Source organism: Microtus oregoni, unplaced genomic scaffold (assembly GCF_018167655.1).
Source record: "Microtus oregoni isolate MIOR12 unplaced genomic scaffold, Mior012 000027F_ref0000203, whole genome shotgun sequence".
In the NCBI taxonomy this organism is placed as follows: Eukaryota; Metazoa; Chordata; class Mammalia; order Rodentia; family Cricetidae; genus Microtus; species Microtus oregoni.
In genome coordinates this window covers 20989966-21012351 of record NW_024543086.1, presented here as the reverse complement: position 1 = coordinate 21012351, position 22386 = coordinate 20989966, and the positions used below count along the sequence as shown (strand labels likewise).

General features: G+C 48.1%; 1 protein-coding gene across 4 annotated transcripts; it reads right to left on the bottom strand.

The window, feature by feature from the left end:
* Positions 1-949: 949 nt before the first annotated feature.
* Znf205 (zinc finger protein 205) lies at positions 950-10296 on the bottom strand. 4 transcript variants are annotated; one of them, XM_041676675.1, is made up of 7 exons: positions 10231-10296; positions 9558-9694; positions 7163-7376; positions 6899-6990; positions 6307-6427; positions 3816-3923; positions 950-3580 (listed from the first exon to the last, which is right to left on the bottom strand). In XM_041676675.1, exons 2-7 carry the CDS (start codon positions 9612-9614, stop codon positions 2526-2528), a joined length of 1647 nt encoding a protein of 548 aa, XP_041532609.1. In that variant the 5' UTR covers positions 9615-9694; positions 10231-10296; the 3' UTR covers positions 950-2525. The 4 variants fall into 4 exon arrangements, with proteins under 4 accessions (XP_041532609.1, XP_041532610.1, XP_041532611.1 ...); XM_041676676.1 differs by lacking the exon at positions 10231-10296 and adding an exon at positions 9935-9996; XM_041676677.1 differs by lacking the exon at positions 3816-3923.
* Between the last annotated feature and the right edge of the window lie 12090 nt (positions 10297-22386).

Below are 22386 nucleotides of genomic sequence, written 5' to 3'. Positions count from 1 at the left end.
GCACACTAGTATACTAGGCGTTCAGCTGTGGCATGAGCCCTCAGATATCAAGACCCTCGTCAGGCTTCCTACCTTCTCGTGACACCCCACCACCCACCAAATCATCAGCTCCCAAGGTGCCACTCTTTTAAATTATTTATTATGCATACAGTATTCTTTCTGCATGTATGCCTGCAGTCCAGAAGAGGGCACCAGATCTCATTACACCATGTGGTTGCTGGGAATTGACCTCAGAACCTTTGGAAGAGCAGGCAGTGCTCTTAACCGCTGAGCCATCTCTCTCGACCCAGTGCCACTCTTTTCTGAACGCACTCGCTTCCTGCCCCCCCAGTGCACCAGGCATCCGGCCTGAGGAACTGAAATCACAGCCAACAATAGCCATCATGCAAGTGAGCCAGTACGCTAAGGTCCAGTGGATTCCCACAAGTCTTTGCAAGCAGTCTCTGGCCTTCATTAAAGGGTCCTAGGGTCCTAGGAGAGAAGCTCACCTCACAGGTGGGAGCCCCCTCAGCCCCTCACTCTGAGCCACACAGAGACATTCCATCGCTGGCTGAGCGACACTTGTCCACAGACAAGAGAGAGGAAAGACAAGAGCAGTCTGTCTTTCTGACCTCTGACAAAGGACCCTCTAGCCAGGTGTGCTAGGTAGAGCACATCTGTAATCCTGCAATTTGTGGGCAGAGCCAGTGGTTAGTGTCATCCCTAACTACACAGTGAGTTTCAGGTCAGCTTCAGGTGGCTGAGATCCTGTCTAAATAAAACCTTTGTTTGAGACAGGATTTCTCTGTGTAGCTCTGGCTGTCCTGGAACTTGCTCTGTAGACCAGGCTGGCCTTGAGCTCAGAGATCTGCCTGCCTCTGTCTCCTAGGCAAGGTTCAGGATAGCCAGGGCTACATAGTAAGACACTGTCTAAACAAACAAACAAACAAACAAAACAGACAGACGTGCAGACAAAACACCAATGCACGTGAAACAGACAAATAAAACAAACAAACAAAACCGAGGCAGCAAACCCTGCCAGAGAGTAGAGGTAACGTAGACAACACACACAACAGATCCGCTGGCTCTGTCCAAGCCTGGGCAGCCATTGTTACTATTCTCTGTATCCTATTCAAGCTACAGAACTGTTTCCCTTAGAAGGTAGGCACCACCCAGAGCTGCAGACAGCATGCAGTTCCCTGAGGCCTCTCTGGGTATCAGAGCTGAGTGTTCTCGTGGCAGCTGAGCCACAGTGCAGGATAAGGCTGGGCCCTGGGTTCAGAAAGGAGCAGATGGAATGGATGCCACAGGGGTTAAGAATCAGAACTTTTGTTCAAAGCCAAATGGGAAGGTACCACACATTATAAATGGCACATCCCAAGGAAGTGAGCAGCAGGGTTGGTAGTAGCTGCAGAAGGCATGAGAGGGGAGAGTGGTCCCTGGTGAGGACTTCTTGGTTTCCCTGGCAGGCCCCAGCATAAGCAAATGGAAGAGATACCCACAAAATAGCCAGGAGCTCGAGGAAGGTGATCCAATTCAGTAGACAGGAAACGAGTTTCCCTGCTCCAGGTTCCCGACATGAAAGCCAAAGGAGAGGATAGGGCTCAGTGAGAGCCAAGGTCCCTTGTGACATGATGCAAGTTGAAGGGACCCCCTTTCCCCGGCTCCACTTTCAGAAGTGACTGGCTGTCTTCCAGCTGGGAAGCTGAACTCAGAGCCTTTGTTTACAGACCTATGGTCCCAAGATGAGCTGGGTGGTTTGCACCTATGATCTAAGTACCTAGGAGGTAGAGGCAAGGAGCATCGGTAACAAAGATTGTTTCCAGCTACCCTACATGAAATTTGGTCTCGAAAAACAAAATCAGATGTCTTAGCAGGAAAACACATCTACTGCCAACCAAGCCTGACAACTTGAGTTCCATATCTGGAGCCCACATGGTAGAGAACCAATTGTAAAAGCTGTCCTTGGACTTCCACAGGTGCAACGTGGCACATGCGCACCCCACGCATACACATATATAGACACCAACAACAACCACAAAAACTAATTTCCTAAAAAATGTCCCAATGGCTGGGCGGTGGTGGCGCACGCCTTTAATCCCAGTACTCGGGAGGCAGAGGCAGGCGGATCTCTATGAGTTCGAAGCCAGCCTGGTCTACAAGAGCTAGTTCCAGGACAGGCTCCAAAGCTCTGACAAATGGTCCCTGATCCGAGACAAGGTTAGGCACGAGAGGCTTCCCAGGGCAAAAGTGGTGACTCAGGGACACCTGAGAGAACCAAGAGCTGCCGATGCTCGGAGATCGGCTTAAGAACCGGGCAGATAGAGCGACAGGCCACAGCTTGAAATCCAGGGCCTTTAATCTGCAGCTAGAGTGCTTTCCCTTCTCCTCCCATCACCATGTCCCACCTGGTGCCAGCAATGGCACCTTACAGCTTCCCGCCCTCACCCTTGTCCATCCTACTGGCGAGGACGCAGTGTCCTAGCACCAGCGAGAACTGACCCAGCTTCCCTGGGTGTTCTCCCTGCTTGCTCGCTCTTTGGCTTCTAAGTGGGAGCAGATGGGGGTGCAGTGAGCGCCCCTGCCGCCGCCGCCGCCCCCAGCATGAGCATGGCTAGAGCCTTGGGTCCGGTCGTGTGGATCTTCTCATGCCGGTGCAGGTTGGAGCGGCGGCTGAAGCTCTTGCCACAGAGTGGGCAGGAATAGGGCCGCACACCGCGGTGGGTGCGCTGGTGGGCAGTGAGGTGCGAGCTATGGCTGAAGCTCTTGCCGCAGTCAAGGCAGTGGTATGGCTTCTCGCCCGTGTGTGTGCGATTGTGCGCGATGAGGTTGGAGCGCTGGCTGAAGCACTTGCCGCACTCCGGGCACGGGTAGGGCTTGATGCCGGTGTGGGTGCGCTGGTGTGTGACCAGAGCAGAGCTCTGAGTGAAGCATTTGCCGCAGATAGGGCACTTGTGCGGCTTGGCGCCGGTGTGCGTGCCCTGGTGTGTGACTAGGTCCGAGCGGCGGGTGAAGCGCTTGGCACAGTGGTCGCACACGTAGGGTTTCTCACCGGTGTGGATACGCTGGTGTTGGATCAGTGTGGAGTGGTGGCTGAAGCTCTTCCAACATGAGGGGCAGGTGTAGGGCTTCTCGCCCGTGTGGATGATCTGATGCTGGATGAGGTGTGAGCTGCGGCCGAAGCGCTTGCCGCAGTCGGTGCAGGTATAGGGCTTCTCACCGGTGTGCGTGCGCCGGTGCGTCACCAGGTGCGAGTGCCAGCTGAAGCCCTTGCCGCATTGTGTGCACGTGTACATCTTGCCTGTTCCACCGTCAGGGACCAGACCCTCCTCGCCACTTTCCAGGACACCCTCCTCCTCACTGGGCTTCTCTGGACCGCCGTCCTTTGGGGTCTTGAGAGGATATGTGTTGGGTGGGGATGGCTTTGGTTGCCTGGCTTCTCCAGCGTCTCTGGTCATCTTTGCATCTAGGCCGCTAGCCACTTGCTGACCACACCGTGGCTCTTCCCCTGGAGCCCACCTGGCCCTGGTCCTTAAGGGTTTCTCATCCCCTAGGGCTGCCATGGCTAGGGTTGGTACCAACTTCCCCATTTCCACAGCTCCTGTAAAAAGACAGGACTGCCAGCTGGGAACAACCTTCTGGAGAGCCCGCGAGATGGGAAGGCAGAGCTAAAAACCCGGGAGCTAGATTCTGGGAGTCAGGAAAAGGCAAGGGGAAGCCATGGAACCCCTCAAGACAAGAGCCACCCTCCAGCAGTAGAGAGATCTGGAGAGTCCTGCATCCACACCCACAAGGGGGAGCCCCAAACCCAGGAAGGTATTTGCTAAGGCCCTCACCTGAGCCAAGGCCTCGCCTCTCCTCAGCTCCTGTTGGTCTGCTGGAACTTGCCACCTCGCCCTTCCCCTGAACTTGGGGGACCCAGAAAGGTCTGCTAAACGGAAACCCTGTCCAGAAAGAGAAGTGTGCTTCTGTCCAGTCGTGGAATCACCCCCAAACCACACTTCTCCCATCATACCCGTCTCCAGCCCCACTGGACTGTGAGGAAAAAGGGGGAACAAGAGCCTTGGAAACCTAAGGCAAAACAAAAGACACTCACAAATTTCCTTTAGAGCCAGGCACAGACACCGGCCCCTAGGAGGCTGAGGGAGGGCCTGAGCTCAAGGCCATTCAAAACTACACAGGTTTAGTGGCGCATCTGTGGAATTCCAGCACTTAGGAGGTGGAGAAAGGAAGGTTAGGAGTTTAAGGCCATCCTCAGCTACATGACGAGTTCAAGGCTACCCTGCACTATAAGAGACCCTGTCTCATAACAAAATTTAAACAAATGGATAAATAAATACATTTATTCTTTTAGAAGGGCTGGAGTATGGCTGCGTGGTAAGGTGCTTGCCTGTGTGGCTGAGTGGTAAGGTGCTTCCCTGTGTGGCTTGCTACCAGGGACACACTGTTGTGTCCTTGAGGAGTTTGGTATAGTCAGTAAGAGCAGAGGGCTGTGACTCCCATACCTCAATGGAAGACAGGAATTTGTTAGGTCATTAGTTAGGGCCCGCTTGAGTCTTAAGCTCCCTCTGATGTCCAGGGTTTGCTGGGACTTGTTGGTCTGGGCCCTAGGCAATGCTAACAATGGTAGTGAGCAAACCTGAGATAATTACAGGCGTGAGTGGGGTGGGTGATGTGCCCAGAATGGGTCTCAGGGCCTCCATCCAAGTCATCAATAGAACTGCCAAGGCCACGGGGCCTCCAGCTAAGCCTGTGTGAGGATCCAAGTTCCATCCTTAGCAACCACATTAAAAGCCACAGTGGCAAAAGCTTGTGGTCCTAATGATGGTGTCTGGATACCTGGAGCTCAATGGCTATCAGGCTGAGACAACTTGGTGAGTTCCAGACCAATGAAAGACACTCTCTAGGGCTGGAAAGATGGCTCCGAGGTTAAGAGCACTGACTGCTCTTCCAGAGGTCCTGAGTTCAATTCCCAGTCAGCAACCATATGGGGGCTCACAACCATCTGTAATGAGATCTGGTGCCCTCTTCTGGAAAGTGTATATATGATAAACAAATAAATTAAAAAAAAAAAAAGAAGAAAGACAAAGACCCTCACTCAAAAAAATCAAAGTGAGCCGGGCGATGGTGGCGCACGCCTTTAATCCCAGCACTTGGGAGGCAGAGGCAGGTGGATCTCTGTGAGTTCGAGACCAGCCTGGTCTACAGAGCTAGTTCCAGGACAAGCTCCAAAGCCACAGAGAAACCCTGTCTCGAAAAACCAAAAAAAAAAAAAAAATCAAAGTGAGCCAGGCAGTGGTGACACACTCCTTTAATCCCAGCCCTCGGGAGACAAAAGCAGGCAGATCTTTAAGTTCAAGGCCAGACTGGTCTACAGAGTGACTTCCAGGACAGCCAGAGCTACACAGAGAAAGCTTATCTTGAAAAATATATCAAAAATCAAAGTGGACAGCACTGAAATAGCAACACTCAAGGCTAACCTCTGGTTCTCTTTCTCTCAGGCTAATCTCTGGTTCTCTCTCTCTCACACGCACACACACACGCACACACACACACACGCACACACACACGCACATACACTGCTTAAGCTCAGGGATTCCACTGTAACCAGTAAACTTGAGGTAGCTACATAATGGATCAATGACAATGAAGAACTGAAGATATCAACTTCTGTCAAGATCGGTTTGGAACTGAGGAATCAAAAGCCTGGACTTAGATGCGAGCCCTCCCCACCCTGGAGGAGCCATCTTGCCCCATAGGTTCTCTGAAGCAGCGGCAATGCTTCTAGCTTAAGGACCTGTGAGGGTGGCTGACGGCACATCCGGATGAGAGGCCATGTCTGAAGCTGGGACTCTGAGACGGGACACGGCGGTACTTGTGACAATGCAGCGAGCCCACACTGTGCAGTGCCGCAGCCACCAACCAGCCTGGCTTTGAGATAAGTGTCACTGCTTAGCCCTGGCAGGCCTGAACTCCATATGGAAGCATCAATCCCCTAGCCTTTGCCTCTGCCTCCTGACTGCTGGGAGTGTGAGCCATCACTCCCAATACTCTGGCTGTCCAAACTCCAATCTGAGCTGATCAAATAAAGTTTAAAATTAATCCCTCCTATCGTGTTTCTAGAATCCAGCAGGCCCTTTGCTTGTGGTCACCATCCTAGGACTGACACAGACATCTCCACCTGTGTGGAAGGTTCTGCAGGGCAGTGCTGTCCATGTAAAGAAGAGAGGAAAGGGGAGCGGAGTGGAGGGGTGGGTAGGGAGGCCACGACAGGCAGCCTTCAACACTCCCGTGGCCACGGAAGGCGCCATGCAGATGAGACCTTACCCAAAGCCAGGCCACTTTTTTCCTGTACTGCATCCCTGTAGAAATGTTGGTGTGTGTGGTCCAGCCTTCCCCACTCCTTCCGGGAGAGGTACAGAGCCACATCCTCAAAGGTCACCGGCATCTGCGACAACGTGAAAACAACACCATTCAGTGTTTGCTGTGGGCGTGGTAAGAAAGATGACAATGCCAGGCCTTCAACCTGCTGCCCCAGTGACCTCATCACTTTGATTAGGCTGGACAGAAGAGCTACCCAGGAGTGGCCTTCTGCGGGAGGTGATGGTTAGGAGCAAGGCAGCATTTTCGGGTACATGGCCACAGCTCAGGCCACCACATGGTCTCCACCCTAAGCTCATCTCTCAGAGAACAACAGGACAGAGGACAGGACTGATGTGAGCCCACGTGTGAGTGTGAGCGAGGGCTCTTGGGTGGCCCCAGCAGCCCTGCAGCAGGAGGTTCTGACTCCACGCAGGATGGGAGGCAGCACTCTGGAGTCACACACTGTGCCAATCACAGAAAAAACTGATACCATGTGAGGACCAGGAAGAGTCCTGCTCTGTCCAGGCAGGCTGGGGGACCCTCAGGGGACACTCACCTGGGACCAGGCAGCGAGGAGAGCTGCAGCCACCTGCTGTTCTCTGGTCCTTCCGGCTCGGGAAAGTACAGGAATCCAGGTTAAGGGAAGAACTGCAGGAAGACAGGGTCTTCAGAGCAGCCAGCATCCCAGGCCATGATGCTCCCCCAGTCACCCACTCGAAGGCTGCCAGGATGCACATGGAAATCTGGGGCTCCCCCTCCCTCAGTAAAGCCCTCAACTCTCCCCAGGATGTCTCCCCGAGGAAGTTCACCCTTCTCCTACCTCCACTGGGCAGGAACAGGGCTTTCTCCTTAGAGCCAGGACTCCGGGGCATCCAGCCCTGAGTTCCTAGAGCCCTGTCCTCCAGTGATGCCCCCTCAGGGTGTGGTTCTTCTGGCTCTGCCTTAACAAGTGTTGACTCCTGAGAGGTTCCCAAGGGTACTGTCTCCTCCTGCCCAGAGAGCATGTCTCCACAGCACTGCCCGTGACCTGGAACCTAGGAATGACACTCTCTATCAGTGCCAGACTGGATCTCCGGCAGAGACAGCCAGCAAGTAGAATGCACACTCGAACATAAGGCACACTTCAAAGCAATGATGAAGTTAGCAAGTTTGAGATTAAACCATTGGAAGTTTAGGGTGGGCCCTACATCCAGTGATGCAGATCTTGGTAAGAACAGAAGGCACAGTTAGGTCTGGTGGTGCCAATGTGGGAAGCTGAAGCGAGAGGGTAGCAATGGCCTCCCATGGCTATAGGAGTGTTCAAGGCCACATGAAAAACTTAGCAAAAAAACTTGAAACAAAACAAACTTGTTTCAAAAATAAAATTCAAAGGAGAATCTGAAATGTAGCTCAGTATGAGACTGCTCATAGTATGTATGAGAAGCAAGATTCAGTCCTTAGTAACACACACACACACTTGCACACAAACACACACAGGGCTGCAGAACGCAGTTCAGTAACAGAGTGCTTGCTTAGGGTCCTAGGTCTGATCCCCAGCACTGTCTAAATACAACAACAACAAAAAAAAAAACAAGTGAATAAAGGCACAGAGGCTGGGAAAATGACTCAGCAATCACGAGCACTGACTACTCTGGATGAGCCGAGCTAGGTTTCCAGCATTCATGTTGGACAGCTCAGAACCACCTGTAACTCCAGATTCAGGGAGTCCGATGTTCTCTCTGACCACAGGCACCTGCACTCACACACACTCCACACACACACACACACACACACACACACACACACACGAATATACATCTAAATAAAAATAAGTAAAAAAAAAAGAGAGAGAAGGAAGAAAAGAAGGAGAAGGCAGAGAGAACAGAGATGGAGCCACATCTCTATATCTACACATACACAGCCCTGAGACTAGCAGAGCCAGGTTCCCTTCCTGAAAGCCTTCCAAGGGCGCAGGGAATTCTAGGACTGTGAGAGAATAAATCTAGGTGGGCTTAAGTCTCTTGGTTAGTGGGAACTTACCAGGCAGCCACAGGAAGCCAACACATCTAGGCTGAGCGATAAAAGAAGGCCCAAATTGCAGGGCTCCAAAGCTTCCCCTGAGCTGGGGATACCTAGTGAGTCCCCACCTAAAACAGGGTGTAACCCGCTGGCCTTCTGCTGGAAGCACGTGCCATTCTCCTCCCTCTCATCTGGGACCTTCAGAGTTCCTGGGGCCAGATCCCGTCATACCCAGGACTGACTGTGGCCTAGACTCAGCTGCTCTAATGCCTGCCCGAGACAGGAGGAGCTGGTGGCTGAGAGACAGCGGCCTGCTCCAGAAGGTTCTGGACGAAGAGCAGTGAAGTACATTGCTGTTGCTCCACCAGGGCGTAGCTGACGGGATCTGACATCAGAAGAGAACACAGATACACAAGACTCCTCGGGTGTCAGAGCCTCACCTAAAAAGCTGCTGTGGCAGGGACAATGAACACTGGGAACAATTCTTTGGGCTTCTACGTCATGAAATGGCAGCTCTTGGACTAGCATATATTTAAATTCACAGCCACAGTGAAACTCGGCGGGACGACCCAAATTCCTGACTGGTCCAGCAGTTCTGGGTGTTCTTGGTTCATGTATCCCAGTAAACATCAGACACAAGCTGGTCAACTGTTTACAGATGACTCTCACACTCATGATCCCTTTCAGGCAGGAACAGCAAGCGGATGACTCAACTTTACACAGAGCAAGAGTAGGTCCCACAGGTCAGGCACTGGCCCGGGGTCACACAGCAGGCCGGAAACTAACTCAGAGTCCCTTAGCTCCAAGCCCAGAGAGCCTCAACCCCCAATGGTGGCAACACCCCCCCCCCCCTCCACACACACACACACACACACACACGGGCAGGCAGCAGTTACAGGCAGAACTAGAATTCAGTCTAAGAGAGGTAAGCCATGAGGGGGCATAGCCCAGGAGGAAGTGAGCGGGGAGGAGAAGCCTTTCCCGTGTTCTGTGAGCGCCATGCCTCTTACCAGACAGCATAAGCACACTCACCCTAAAGACCCACTGGGAGATATTTCCCATGATGCCGCTCCTCCCCCACACCCCTGCCCAGCGCCCTCATCTGGAAGCCCCACCCCTACAGTGACTCTCACCTTTCCTTTAATCCAGATAGCGGTTTTGAAAATCCCCTCTGCTCCATTCCAAGGCACCCCACCCTCCCCAGGACCCCACCATACCGCATGGGTTCTCTCCTCGCTCTCCGCTGCCAGGATACTTTTACTGTCTGCAGGCATCTTCTGTATCAGCCCGAGGAAGAACAGCAGATGGTTCTCTCCCCTGATCGTCAAGCCCCCGCCAGGTTTTAGCCAGGATACTGCAAAAAAGTTAAGAAATCAGTATCTGGGGACTTCCCAAGTGCCCAGCATTCCTTATGTCTGACCAGCGTGCAAATGAGGTCTGCCAGACCCTATGGAGTCCCGTGCTGAATGTATTGTCCCCTTTGTCACTGAAGCAAGAACCTCAAATCTCAGTAAGCCTGCTCAGGGAAAGTGAGAGCTAAACCGGAGTCAGGGTTTCTTGTCCTAAGGCGCAGAAAGTTCTTCGGAGAGCTTACAAAAGAGTTGCCAGAGAGGTGATGGCTGCCGTGTGCCCCAGCTGGACACGGCTCCGCCTGGAATCCCCGTATCGGCAGTTCTTTCAAAGTCGCGGCTTCCTCCCTGGATATGTGCGTCCTAGTCACGATCCGGGTGGGTCCTGTCCTCACCTTCCCCATCCTGGGTTCAGCCTCCTTACTCTCTCTGGCCAGTCTGAAGCCGTCAACCTTTGACCCTGTCCCTTTCTGCAAGCTGACTGCACAAATCGATTTTCAGGAGCCCTCCCAACCGCCCCTTTCAGAGGCAACCGAGGTACCTGGGGAGTCGTGGAGGCCCTCTCCCGGGGGGTGGAGCGGGTCTTTGCAGCCAGAACTGAACGGGCCGGGAAACCCGGTGGAGGCTGGGATTAGGGACAACAGGAAGTCCCTTCCTGATCCCATTCCTGCTTAACTGCAGCTTTACAGGGTTCCCAGCTTCGAGGGTTCCGGTTCAGGGGGTCTCCAGCCTCAGCTGCACCTGTCTTGACTTGGGAGATAGGGTCAGAACCATAGTGCCGGTTCACAATGATTACTTCCATCCAGCAGTGTCGGTGAACACTGAGACAGAAAAGCTGAAGACACGCAGGGCTATGGCGCAAGCCTTTAATCCCAGCATTCGAGAGGCAGGCAGATCTCTGAGTTCGAGGCCAGCCTGGTGTACAGCGTGAGTTCCAGGACAGCTAGGACTACACAGAGAAACCCTGTCTCAAAACAAACAAACGAAACAAACAAAACAATCCAGAAGGTGTATTTTTAGACAGACTTGAGTGTTTGATGATTCAAAGACTGTAGTCATCCTTAAAGGAGTGCCATTGTTCTGAGTGGAAGGAGCAGAGCCGTTCTCTCCTTCACCCCGCACATCGGAAGAGCATATACTGTCTATGAGGCCCCTGGATTCATTTAAGTGGGTGCTCCCAGACTGAGGCAGAGGTCTGGATCCCTGACTGCACTTAGGAAACAGGATTTGTTCCTCTGTAGCCCACCCTGGTGCCCTATGCATCTGCAAGATGAGAGAGAAATTGGATTTGTCAAAACCCACTCAGGTTCTGTAATAGAGGGGCATAGCAACTGTCCCAGAGTGGATTTGAGAAGCACAGGGAATGTGTGGGGGACGAGTATGATCAAACTACATTGTATGAAATCCTCAGCTAACTAATAAAGATGTTATATATGTTTTGCTTGTTTGTTGAGGCTCTCACTATGTCCTCAAACTTTTTTTTTTTTTTAAAAAAAGACAGAGCTGGGGAAGCAATAGCTCTAGGGTTAAGAGCATTAGCCACTCTTCCAGAGGATCCAGGTTCAATCCCCAGCACCTTCATAGGGGCATTCCTGAGAGATCTGACACCTTTTCTGGACTCCAGGTGTCCTGCACATGTAGCATAACCATATATGCAGGCACTACACAAATAATAACAATAGATTTAAAAAAAGAGGCTACTCAGTTGTCTAAAAAAGAGGAGTTGTCATCTGAGATCCTGACACCGCCTGGTAGACTCTGTTCCCTCAGACCTCAGGAACTAAGTCTCCAGAGAGGGAAGACAGTGACTGTGCTTCCCATTTCATTGAGATTTCATTGAATGTCCTGAACGGAGCATGGGCATGGGCGTGTCAGCAAAGGGGCGGTGCCCTAGTCTGGAGGAAGCATCCATGGAGTCCACAGGAATTCGTCCCGTGCCTGCTGGCTTCGGCTCATCCAAGTCTTCTGAGACTAATCCCTTCACCCCAAAAGCTAATCACAAGTAGCTGAACATTGTTTGTTCCTATAATCCCAAGAATCAGGAGACCGAGGCAGGAGGACCAAGAATTTGAGGACAGCCTAGGTGGGCTGTGAAGTTCCATATAAATTAGGGCTATATAGCAAGACCTTGTCTTAAAAATGAAGAACAGAAAGGTCACACTGGTCCCTGAACAAACCCACCAGGGTGCTCTGTGGGTCCACTTGACTTGACTGCTTTTTTTTTTTTTTTTTTTTTTTTGGTTTTTCGAAACAGGATTTCTCTGTGGCTTTGGAGCCTGTCCTGGAACTAGCTATTGTAGACCAGCTTTTTAAATTTGTTAGACTGGGTGTCACTGGGCTGTATTCTGATTACTCAAGAGACTGAGTCCAGAAGGTCACAAGTTCAAGGACTGCCTGAACTTAGTGAAACCTGTCTCAAAGTAAAATGCTTAGAAAACAAAAAGGCTGTGGAACAGATTAATGGAGAGCACGGGTCAAGTACAGGCAAGGCCCCAATTTTATGCTCCAGTTATTCACAAAATGAATAACTTAGGGCCGGGCGATGGTGGCACATGTCTTTAATCCCAGCACTCGGGAGGCAGAGGCAGGTGGATCTCTGTGAGTTCGAGGCCAGCCTGGTCTACAAGAGCTAGTGCCAGGACAGGCTCCAAAGCTACAGAGAAACCCTGTCTCGGAAAAACAAACAAACAAAAAGAATAACCTAGGAAGTTAACCGCAGCATTAAAAATGACCAGAGTTCTCCGAGGGTGCGGGTGTGTGTGCCCACGTGCACGCTACTGAAGATGGAACTCAGTTGTAGCTATGGTAGGCAAACACTTTACAAATGAGCCATACATTTAGCTTTATATTTGAATTTATTTAGTTTTTTGTTTTATCATTTGAGAAAGGGTTTCTCTGTGTAGCCTTGGCTGTCCTGGAACTCCCCTGCCTGCCTCTGCCACCAGAGTGCTGGGATTAAAGGCGTGCCCCACCACAGCCTGCCTACATTTGAATTTTTTAAACCAGAACATCCGGGTTGGTGAGATGCCTGGCAGTATCTGCTGTGAAGGTATGACGATTCGGGTTTGGTTTCTAGAAACCATATATAAGTGGAAAGAGGGGACAAACTCCACAAGGTTGTCCTCTATGCTGCACCATCCTCCTGCACTCACACGCACACACTATACATACACACACATACTACATGCATACACATACACACTACACACACATACACACCACACACTACACACACATGCACACATACACATACTACATACATACACACACTATACACACTACACACATATACACACCACACACATACATATGCATACACACTACACACATGCACACATACACATACTACACACAGAGACACACTAACACATACATACACACTACACACATCATACAATACTACACACACTACACACATACACATACCACACACACATACACACATACATACACATATACACACACTACACACACATACTACACACATACACATAAGCACACACCACACACACACTACACACACATGCACATACTACACTTACATACATACACATGTACAATTTTAAAAATCAGAACATTTGGCACCACTGGACCTGTATTCCCTCCATTCATGACCAGTTTTGCTTAAGTGGCCACATTTGATTGGCCCCTATAACATCAAGCTGGTATTCTACTCTAAGACTTAGAGATTTTGGTGGGGATGGAGAGGCAGCTCATCGGTTAGGAGCACTTGTTCTTACCGAGGACCCAGGTTGGATTCCCAGCACCCACCAGTGCCTCACAAGCTCTGTGACTCCAGTTCCAGAGGATCTGATGCCCCCATCTGACCCCCTTGGCAGCAGGCACACACAAGTTTCATATACATACATGCAGGTAAAACACACAAAAAAGTAGATAAGAGAGAGGGAGAGAACACGGGAGTGAGAGTGGGATGATCATGTAAACAACATGCTTTAGGAATTCCAGAATCTGGCTTGATTCTATGGTCAGTATGAAGAATGAGATTTACTCTGAGTTTGTCTCTGAATTGTTTACCCAGGCATTTGAATCTTCTGGTGGAGAGAAATGTACTTAATACCAGTATACCAGTAATACCGGCTCAAATCAGACACACCGTAAACTCACACCCGCGTCAAGGTCTAGAATAGAGGACACCCTGTACTCAGTCCATGAGGAGCAGAGAGTATGCAGGGCAAGGGGACTCACTCCTAGAGGAGAGCAAGGTACTCATGCAGTCCCTGGAGTGACCAAGTCCAAAACAGTACTGTGTCCTGACTCCTGGATCAAACTTCTCCACAAAGAGGCCACTGAGGAACAAGGTGTGCAGAGATGTGGATCCCACCCTGAGGTTGCCAGGAGTAGATCAAATGGTGTCTGAGCAGACTTGGTTGGAGAATGTGTTTTGAGTACTTCATGTACAAAAATTATTAGGCTTGTTTGAAGAACAAGAGGAATACTCTGATTATCTTTAGGAACACAGTGGGTCTGGGAGAGAAGGTTACCACAGTTGCTGTGTACGATAGCTACCTCTGAAAGCTCAGAAAGGCTCCAGAGAAAGTGAAGGAATAAGATAGTCAGATATAAAAAACATGTGTGATGTTAAACACCTGTTTTCAGCACACAGAAAGTAGAGGCAGGAGAATCAAGAGTTCAAGGCTATCCTCTGCTACATAGAAAGTTCAAGACTAGCCTTGGCTACACGTGACCCTGTCTCAAACACACACACACACACACACACACACACACACACACACAAAGATGTAGCTGTGTGGTGGTGGTGCACACCTTTAATCCAGCACTTGGGAGGCAGAGGCAGGTGAATCTCTGTGAGTTTAAGGTCAGCCTGGTCTACAGAGCTAGTTCCAGGACAGCTAGTGACACACAGAGAAATTCTGTCTCAAAAAAAAAAAAAAGAAAAAGGAAAAAGAAAAACACGATGTAAGCCGGGTAGTGAGTTCGAGGCCAAACTGGTCTGTGAGTTCGAGGCCAGGCTGGTCTACAGAGTGTGTTCCAGGACAGCCAGGGCTACACACCCTGTCTCAAAAAGACAAAAATAAGACAAAAAAACAAAAAAACCCAAGATGAACAAGATGCAATTGGACATGGTGGGACTCAATTGTCATCCCTTAAGAAGCTGAGACAGGAGGGCTAGCATGACTGCACGGCCAGCTTGAGTCACTTAACAAGACCCTGCCTCAAATAAATAAATTCATATGTTATATAGTTAGTGTCGTAAATAATCATTTGACTAGCAGCTTAAGAATAAGATGCAGGGAGGGAGCTGGGGAGATGGCTCAGCAGTTAAGAGCACTGACTGCTCTTCCAGAGGTTGTGAGATCTGGTGCCCTCTTCTGGCCTTTAGGCACACATATAAACAGAACACTGTATACTAAATAAATATAAATAAATAAAGTTAAAAGAAGTTTTTTAAAAAAGAATAAGATGGGGCGAAAGAACAAGAATTTATTTAGAGGTAGCTGTGGGTGATCTCTCATATTGCCAAAGTTTGAAATTTTTTTTAAGATTTATTTATTTATTATGTATACAGTGTACTGCCTGAATGTCAGAAGAGGGCATTAAATCTTGCTGTAGATGATTGTGAGCTATCATGTGGTTGTTGGGAATTGAACCCAGGACCTCTGGAAGAGCAGCCAGTGCTCTTAATCTCCCATCTCTCCAGTTCCCAAGATAAGCAAAAGAAATTTCTATTTCCATTTGAAGACACCCATGTGCCTCTGCCTCCCACATGCTGGGATTAAAGGCATGCCACTGCCTCAAAGAAATATGACTTTTAATTGAGGACAAAATTTAAATTTAAGACTCCATAGAAGTTCTGCCACCTGCACCAGTTCGTGGGCTACTTGTTTAGAGCTGTATCGACCTCAGAGCTTGTCACAGGTGCTGTCATGGATGAAGGCACTAACAAAGTTTCAATTTTGGAAACCATTAAACAAATACCAACTCCAATACCTGGAGGCTGCTCTGAGCTTGAGTGAGAACAAGAAAGACACTATGTTCAACAAATAAACTACAAGCTACTCTCAAAAGTCTTAAGGAATAATGAACACTAGAAGGAAGAATCATAAAGCAAGAAGAAAATAACTTATTAATTAAGAGAACAAAGCTAAGTTGGAGACTAGGGTAATATAGCAACATGATCATGGGAAGGAAAGTGATGAGCATAGGGGAAAATAACAGAATCTGAGAGAAATAAAGAAAAATGATAGGCCAGTCATGGTGGCACACAACTTTAATCCCAGTCCTCCGGAGACAGAGGCAGGAAGATCTCTGTAAATTCGAGGCCAGCCTGATCTACCTATGATTCTAGGACAGTCAAAGCTCTTTAGAGAGAGCCCCTGTCGTCATCAGAAGAAGAAGAAGAAGAAGAAGAAGAAGAAGAAGAAGAAGAAGAAGAAGAAGAAGTTGTTTCAGATGTAACTCAATTGGTAAAGTGCATGCACAAAGCCCTTGGTTGGATCTCCAAATAAACTAGGCATGTTGTATATGCTTGTAATCCCAGCATCCAAAAACTGGAAGCAGGCGAATCAAAAATGCGAAGTCATCATGTTCTACATAAACATGTTCAAGATCAGGATAAACATCAACAACAAAAATGATTTGCTGGAGCCGGGCGGTGGTGGCGCACGCCTTTAATCCCAGCACTTGGGAGGCAGAGGCAGGCGGATCTCTGTGAGTTCGAGGCCAGCCTGGTCTACAAGAGCTAGTTCCAGGACAGGAACCAAAAGCTACGGAGAAACCCTGTCTCGAAAAATCAAAAAAAAAAAAAAAATGATTTGCTGGGTGGTGGTGGCACACACCCCAGCACTCGGGAGGCAGAGGCAGGTGGATCTCTATGAGTTCGAGGCCAGCCTGGTCTACATGTCTACATAGTGTGTTCCAGGAGAGCTGTTACACAGAGAAATTCTGTCTAGAAAAACACCCCCCCCCAAAAAAAAGAAAAGGAAAAACGAACCCCAAAATAGTTGGACTTCATGGGCTATTGTTTCTTTAAAGGACACGAATTTGGGAAGATAGGGACAAGGGGTGGATCTGGGGCAGGAAGGGACTGTAAATATGATCCAAATACATCGTATGCAATTCTCAAAGAATTAATAAAAATATACTAAAATCAATAAATTGGAGGGCTCCAGATATAGTTATCGATTAAAAACATTTACTGCTCTTCAGAGAAACAGGTTTCGGTTGCCAGCATCGTCATGGTGGCTTAGGATATATGTATTCGACAGGAGGAAACCCGAGGAATGCAATTTTAAAAGAAAATGACAGCCGGGAGGTGGTGGCACACGCCTTTAATCCCAGCACTAGGGATGCAAAGCGCGCGGTTTCTGTGAATTCGTGGCCAGCTTGGTCTAAAGAGCTAGTTCCAGGACAGCCAGGGCTACACAGAGAAACCCTGTCTCGAAAAACCAAACACCTCCAGAAATGCGTTGGGGATCCCGCGATGCGCTCCCTCAAGCATCGATTGCACAGAGACACACGTTTAAAGGGTCGGAGCCCGAGAAGCCAGAGCACTAATTCTTAATATCGCAAACAGCTCAGCAACGGCGGAAAACGCAACCGGAAATCCAGGACCCAGGCTAGGATGCCGCTCCGGGTGCCTGGCTGTGACCCGGAGGCCCCGCCCCTCCCGCCGCTCGGCCCCACCCACCCGCTCTTCTGGCACGCGCTCTCACTGGGCAGTCCTGGCCTGGCCGCGGTCCCTCGGTGGTGTCCCCGCATTTCTAGTCCGGCTGCTCCCTGCGACTTCCGGTTTGCACATCCTTTTTCTCGCGTTGACCTGTCTATCCACTCGGCGTGATGAGCATGGCATTGTGAGGATGTTGCTCTCCTACAGTCGGCGTTCACCCGTGAGAAAACTGAGACTGCGGCCCATCCGTACAGCGCGCTGGTGCCGTTTCTATGGCTGGGACCTTAGTGTCTAATTAAAGAAGAGTCTTCGGGAACTTAATTTAGATCGAAAAATGGCGTCCCGTCGAATCTCCAGAAACTATGCCTGTTCCACGCACACTTGCTCACATTCAGTGAGAACTGTTTTTAGAAAGGCAAGTAGGGCATGCTGTGTAGTTTAGTGATGGAGACTTTACCTAGTGTGTAAGGAAACACTGGATTCAAGCCCAGCACCTACATAAAATAAAAAAATGGGACCAGGGAAGATCGCTCCGTCAGTAAGGTGTTTATAAACTCGTTCCCAGGACCCACGGTAAAAGTTTCCTCAGCTTTGTGTGCCGGTAATCTAAGCAGTAGGGAGGCTTATATAGGAGGATCCCTAGGGTTTCCGGCCTCATTCTAGCTCCACCTTCAGTGAGAGACCCAGTTTGAAAAAACAAGATGGAGAGTGATTGAAAAAGATGTCTACACACAGGCACACAAATTGCTTCTTAAATAATAATAAAAACAGACATGTCCTATGTGGTAGCACGTGGCTACCTATTTTTTAATTAAAAAAAAAAAACTGGGGCCGGGCGGTGGTGGCGCACGCCTTTAATTCCAGCACTCGGGAGGCAGAGGCAGGCGGATCTCTGTGAGTTCGAGACCAGCCTGGTCTACAAGAGCTAGTTCCAGGATAGGCTCCAAAGCTACAGAGAAACTCTGTTTGGAAAAACCAAAAACCAAAACCAAAACAAACCAAACAAACATGGAAGGTCCCACATGGTGACTGATGCAGGATCTCTCAGACTGAGGAAGAAGGATCTCAGGTTTGAGGACAGCTTTGGTTATATAGCAAGACCCTTTCACAAATGCATAAGCTGTTGGGGGGATCCACAAGAGAACCGCTCGGACTCAGCTTTAAGCCAATAGAAAGTCTTTATTGTAGAAGACAATTGTAGCCAGCCGGTGAATCCACCGGTGTTCCGTCCCCGTGTTGTCCCTAGCCTTTCCCGGGGTGAGCTTTTACACACAAAACCATACCCTTAGTTAACACGAGCAGTTAGCCAGAAGCAAAACCACAGAGGCCAAAAGGCAAGGTTAGTATATTTAGATACTTTCCCAGAGCTCCGGACTTTAATGGATTAGGTCTTTGTTTTCACTTTGGCAGGTGGTGCAGTCTACTCTGAATTTTATGGTTTGAATGGTAGGTACTTCATTAGTGGTGTCAGTTGTACTAAGGTCTGTTACAAAACCATATACAGCTGGCCTGCTCCCTTTGACTGTGCGTGACCCACACCTTAGAGATCATTCATCACTAAGAAAAGAGGAAGAAGGAGAAAAACAGGAGCCAGTGAGACTGTTCAGCGGATAAAGTCGCCTGGCTAATCGAATCCCTAGGAACACCCATTTCCTACGGAAGGCTGACCTCTGATACCCATACACACGGGTGGCAATAACACACACATATACAAATAAATGAAATGTAATCTTAAGAAAAATGGAAACTGTCGTGGTGGTGCATACCTGTAATCCCAGAGAAGAGTCAGACAGGAGTACTTCAAATCTAGAGCTATCCTGAGCTGTGAAAGATGGCAAAACAGCAGCGAAACCCAAGCAGGATGGGATATACTTAAAAACCCAAGCAGGATGGGATATACTTAAAAACCCAAGCAGGATGGGATATACTTAAAAACGCTAGCAGGATGGGGTATACTTAAAAACCCAAGCAGGATGGGGTATACTTAAAAACCCAAGCAGGATGGGATATACTTAAAAACCCAAGCAGGATGGGGTATACTTAAAAACGCTAGCAGGATGGGATATACTTAAAAACCCAAGCAGGATGGGATATACTTAAAAACCCAAGCAGGATGGGGTATACTTAAAAACCCAAGCAGGATGGGATATACTTAAAAACCCAAGCAGGATGGGATATACTTAAAAACCCAAGCAGGATGGGATATACTTAAAAACCCAAGCAGGATGGGATATACTTAAAAACCCAAGCAGGATGGGATATACTTAAAAACGCTAGCAGGATGGGATATACTTAAAAACGCTAGCAGGATGGGATATACTTAAAAACGCTAGCAGGATGGGGTATACTTAAAAACGCTAGCAGGATGGGATATACTTAAAAACGCTAGCAGGATGGGATATACTTAAAAACCCAAGCAGGATGGGATATACTTAAAAACGCTAGCAGGATGGGATATACTTAAAAACGCTAGCAGGATGGGATATACTTAAAAACGCTAGCAGGATGGGGTATACTTAAAAACCCAAGCAGGATGGGATATACTTAAAAACGCTAGCAGGATGGGATATACTTAAAAACCCAAGCAGGATGGGATATACTTAAAAACGCTAGCAGGATGGGATATACTTAAAAACCCAAGCAGGATGGGATATACTTAAAAACGCTAGCAGGATGGGATATACTTAAAAACGCTAGCAGGATGGGATATACTTAAAAACGCTAGCAGGATGGGGTATACTTAAAAACCCAAGCAGGATGGGATATACTTAAAAACGCTAGCAGGATGGGATATACTTAAAAACCCAAGCAGGATGGGATATACTTAAAAACGCTAGCAGGATGGGATATACTTAAAAACGCTAGCAGGATGGGATATACTTAAAAACCCAAGCAGGATGGGATATACTTAAAAACGCTAGCAGGATGGGATATACTTAAAAACGCTAGCAGGATGGGATATACTTAAAAACGCTAGCAGGATGGGATATACTTAAAAACGCTAGCAGGATGGGATATACTTAAAAACGCTAGCAGGATGGGATATACTTAAAAACCCAAGCAGGATGGGATATACTTAAAAACGCTAGCAGGATGGGATATACTTAAAAACCCAAGCAGGATGGGATATACTTAAAAACCCAAGCAGGATGGGGTATACTTAAAAACCCAAGCAGGATGGGGTATACTTAAAAACCCAAGCAGGATGGGGTATACTTAAAAACCCAAGCAGGATGGGATAAACTTTAAAACCCAAGCAGGATGGGGTATACTTAAAAACCCAAGCAGGATGGGATATACTTAAAAACCCAAGCAGGATGGGGTATACTTAAAAACCCAAGCAGGATGGGGTATACTTAAAAACCCAAGCAGGATGGGATATACTTAAAAACCCAAGCAGGATGGGGTATACTTAAAAACCCAAGCAGGATGGGATATACTTAAAAACCCAAGCAGGATGGGATATACTTAAAAACCCAAGCAGGATGGGATATACTTAAAAACGCTAGCAGGATGGGATATACTTAAAAACCCAAGCAGGATGGGATATACTTAAAAACGCTAGCAGGATGGGATATACTTAAAAACCCAAGCAGGATGGGATATACTTAAAAACGCTAGCAGGATGGGATATACTTAAAAACCCAAGCAGGATGGGATATACTTAAAAACGCTAGCAGGATGGGATATACTTAAAAACGCTAGCAGGATGGGATATACTTAAAAACCCAAGCAGGATGGGATATACTTAAAAACGCTAGCAGGATGGGATATACTTAAAAACCCAAGCAGGATGGGATATACTTAAAAACGCTAGCAGGATGGGATATACTTAAAAACGCTAGCAGGATGGGATATACTTAAAAACCCAAGCAGGATGGGATATACTTAAAAACCCAAGCAGGATGGGATATACTTAAAAACGCTAGCAGGATGGGATATACTTAAAAACCCAAGCAGGATGGGATATACTTAAAAACCCAAGCAGGATGGGGTATACTTAAAAACCCAAGCAGGATGGGGTATACTTAAAAACCCAAGCAGGATGGGGTATACTTAAAAACCCAAGCAGGATGGGATATACTTAAAAACCCAAGCAGGATGGGGTATACTTAAAAACCCAAGCAGGATGGGATATACTTAAAAACCCAAGCAGGATGGGGTATACTTAAAAACCCAAGCAGGATGGGATATACTTAAAAACCCAAGCAGGATGGGATATACTTAAAAACCCAAGCAGGATGGGATATACTTAAAAACCCAAGCAGGATGGGATATACTTAAAAACCCAAGCAGGATGGGATATACTTAAAAACGCTAGCAGGATGGGATATACTTAAAAACCCAAGCAGGATGGGATATACTTAAAAACCCAAGCAGGATGGGATATACTTAAAAACGCTAGCAGGATGGGATATACTTAAAAACCCAAGCAGGATGGGATATACTTAAAAACGCTAGCAGGATGGGATATACTTAAAAACGCTAGCAGGATGGGATATACTTAAAAACGCTAGCAGGATGGGATATACTTAAAAACCCAAGCAGGATGGGATATACTTAAAAACGCTAGCAGGATGGGATATACTTAAAAACGCTAGCAGGATGGGATATACTTAAAAACCCAAGCAGGATGGGATATACTTAAAAACGCTAGCAGGATGGGATATACTTAAAAACGCTAGCAGGATGGGATATACTTAAAAACGCTAGCAGGATGGGATATACTTAAAAACGCTAGCAGGATGGGATATACTTAAAAACGCTAGCAGGATGGGATATACTTAAAAACCCAAGCAGGATGGGATATACTTAAAAACGCTAGCAGGATGGGATATACTTAAAAACGCTAGCAGGATGGGATATACTTAAAAACCCAAGCAGGATGGGATATACTTAAAAACGCTAGCAGGATGGGATATACTTAAAAACGCTAGCAGGATGGGATATACTTAAAAACCCAAGCAGGATGGGATATACTTAAAAACGCTAGCAGGATGGGATATACTTAAAAACCCAAGCAGGATGGGATATACTTAAAAACGCTAG

Bases quoted from the DNA above. Each gene is read 5' to 3' on its own strand.
- Znf205 (XM_041676675.1), bottom strand. From the start codon at position 9,614: ATGCCTGCAGACAGTAAAAGTATCCTGGCAGCGGAGAGCGAGGAGAGA. The intron at 6,428-6,898 runs GTGAGTGTCCCC...ACGTTGTCGCAG, and splicing joins TCCTCGCTGCCTGGTCCCAG to ATGCCGGTGACCTTTGAGGA. The intron at 3,581-3,815 runs GTGAGGGCCTTA...GTCTTTTTACAG, and splicing joins GAGGCGAGGCCTTGGCTCAG to GAGCTGTGGAAATGGGGAAG.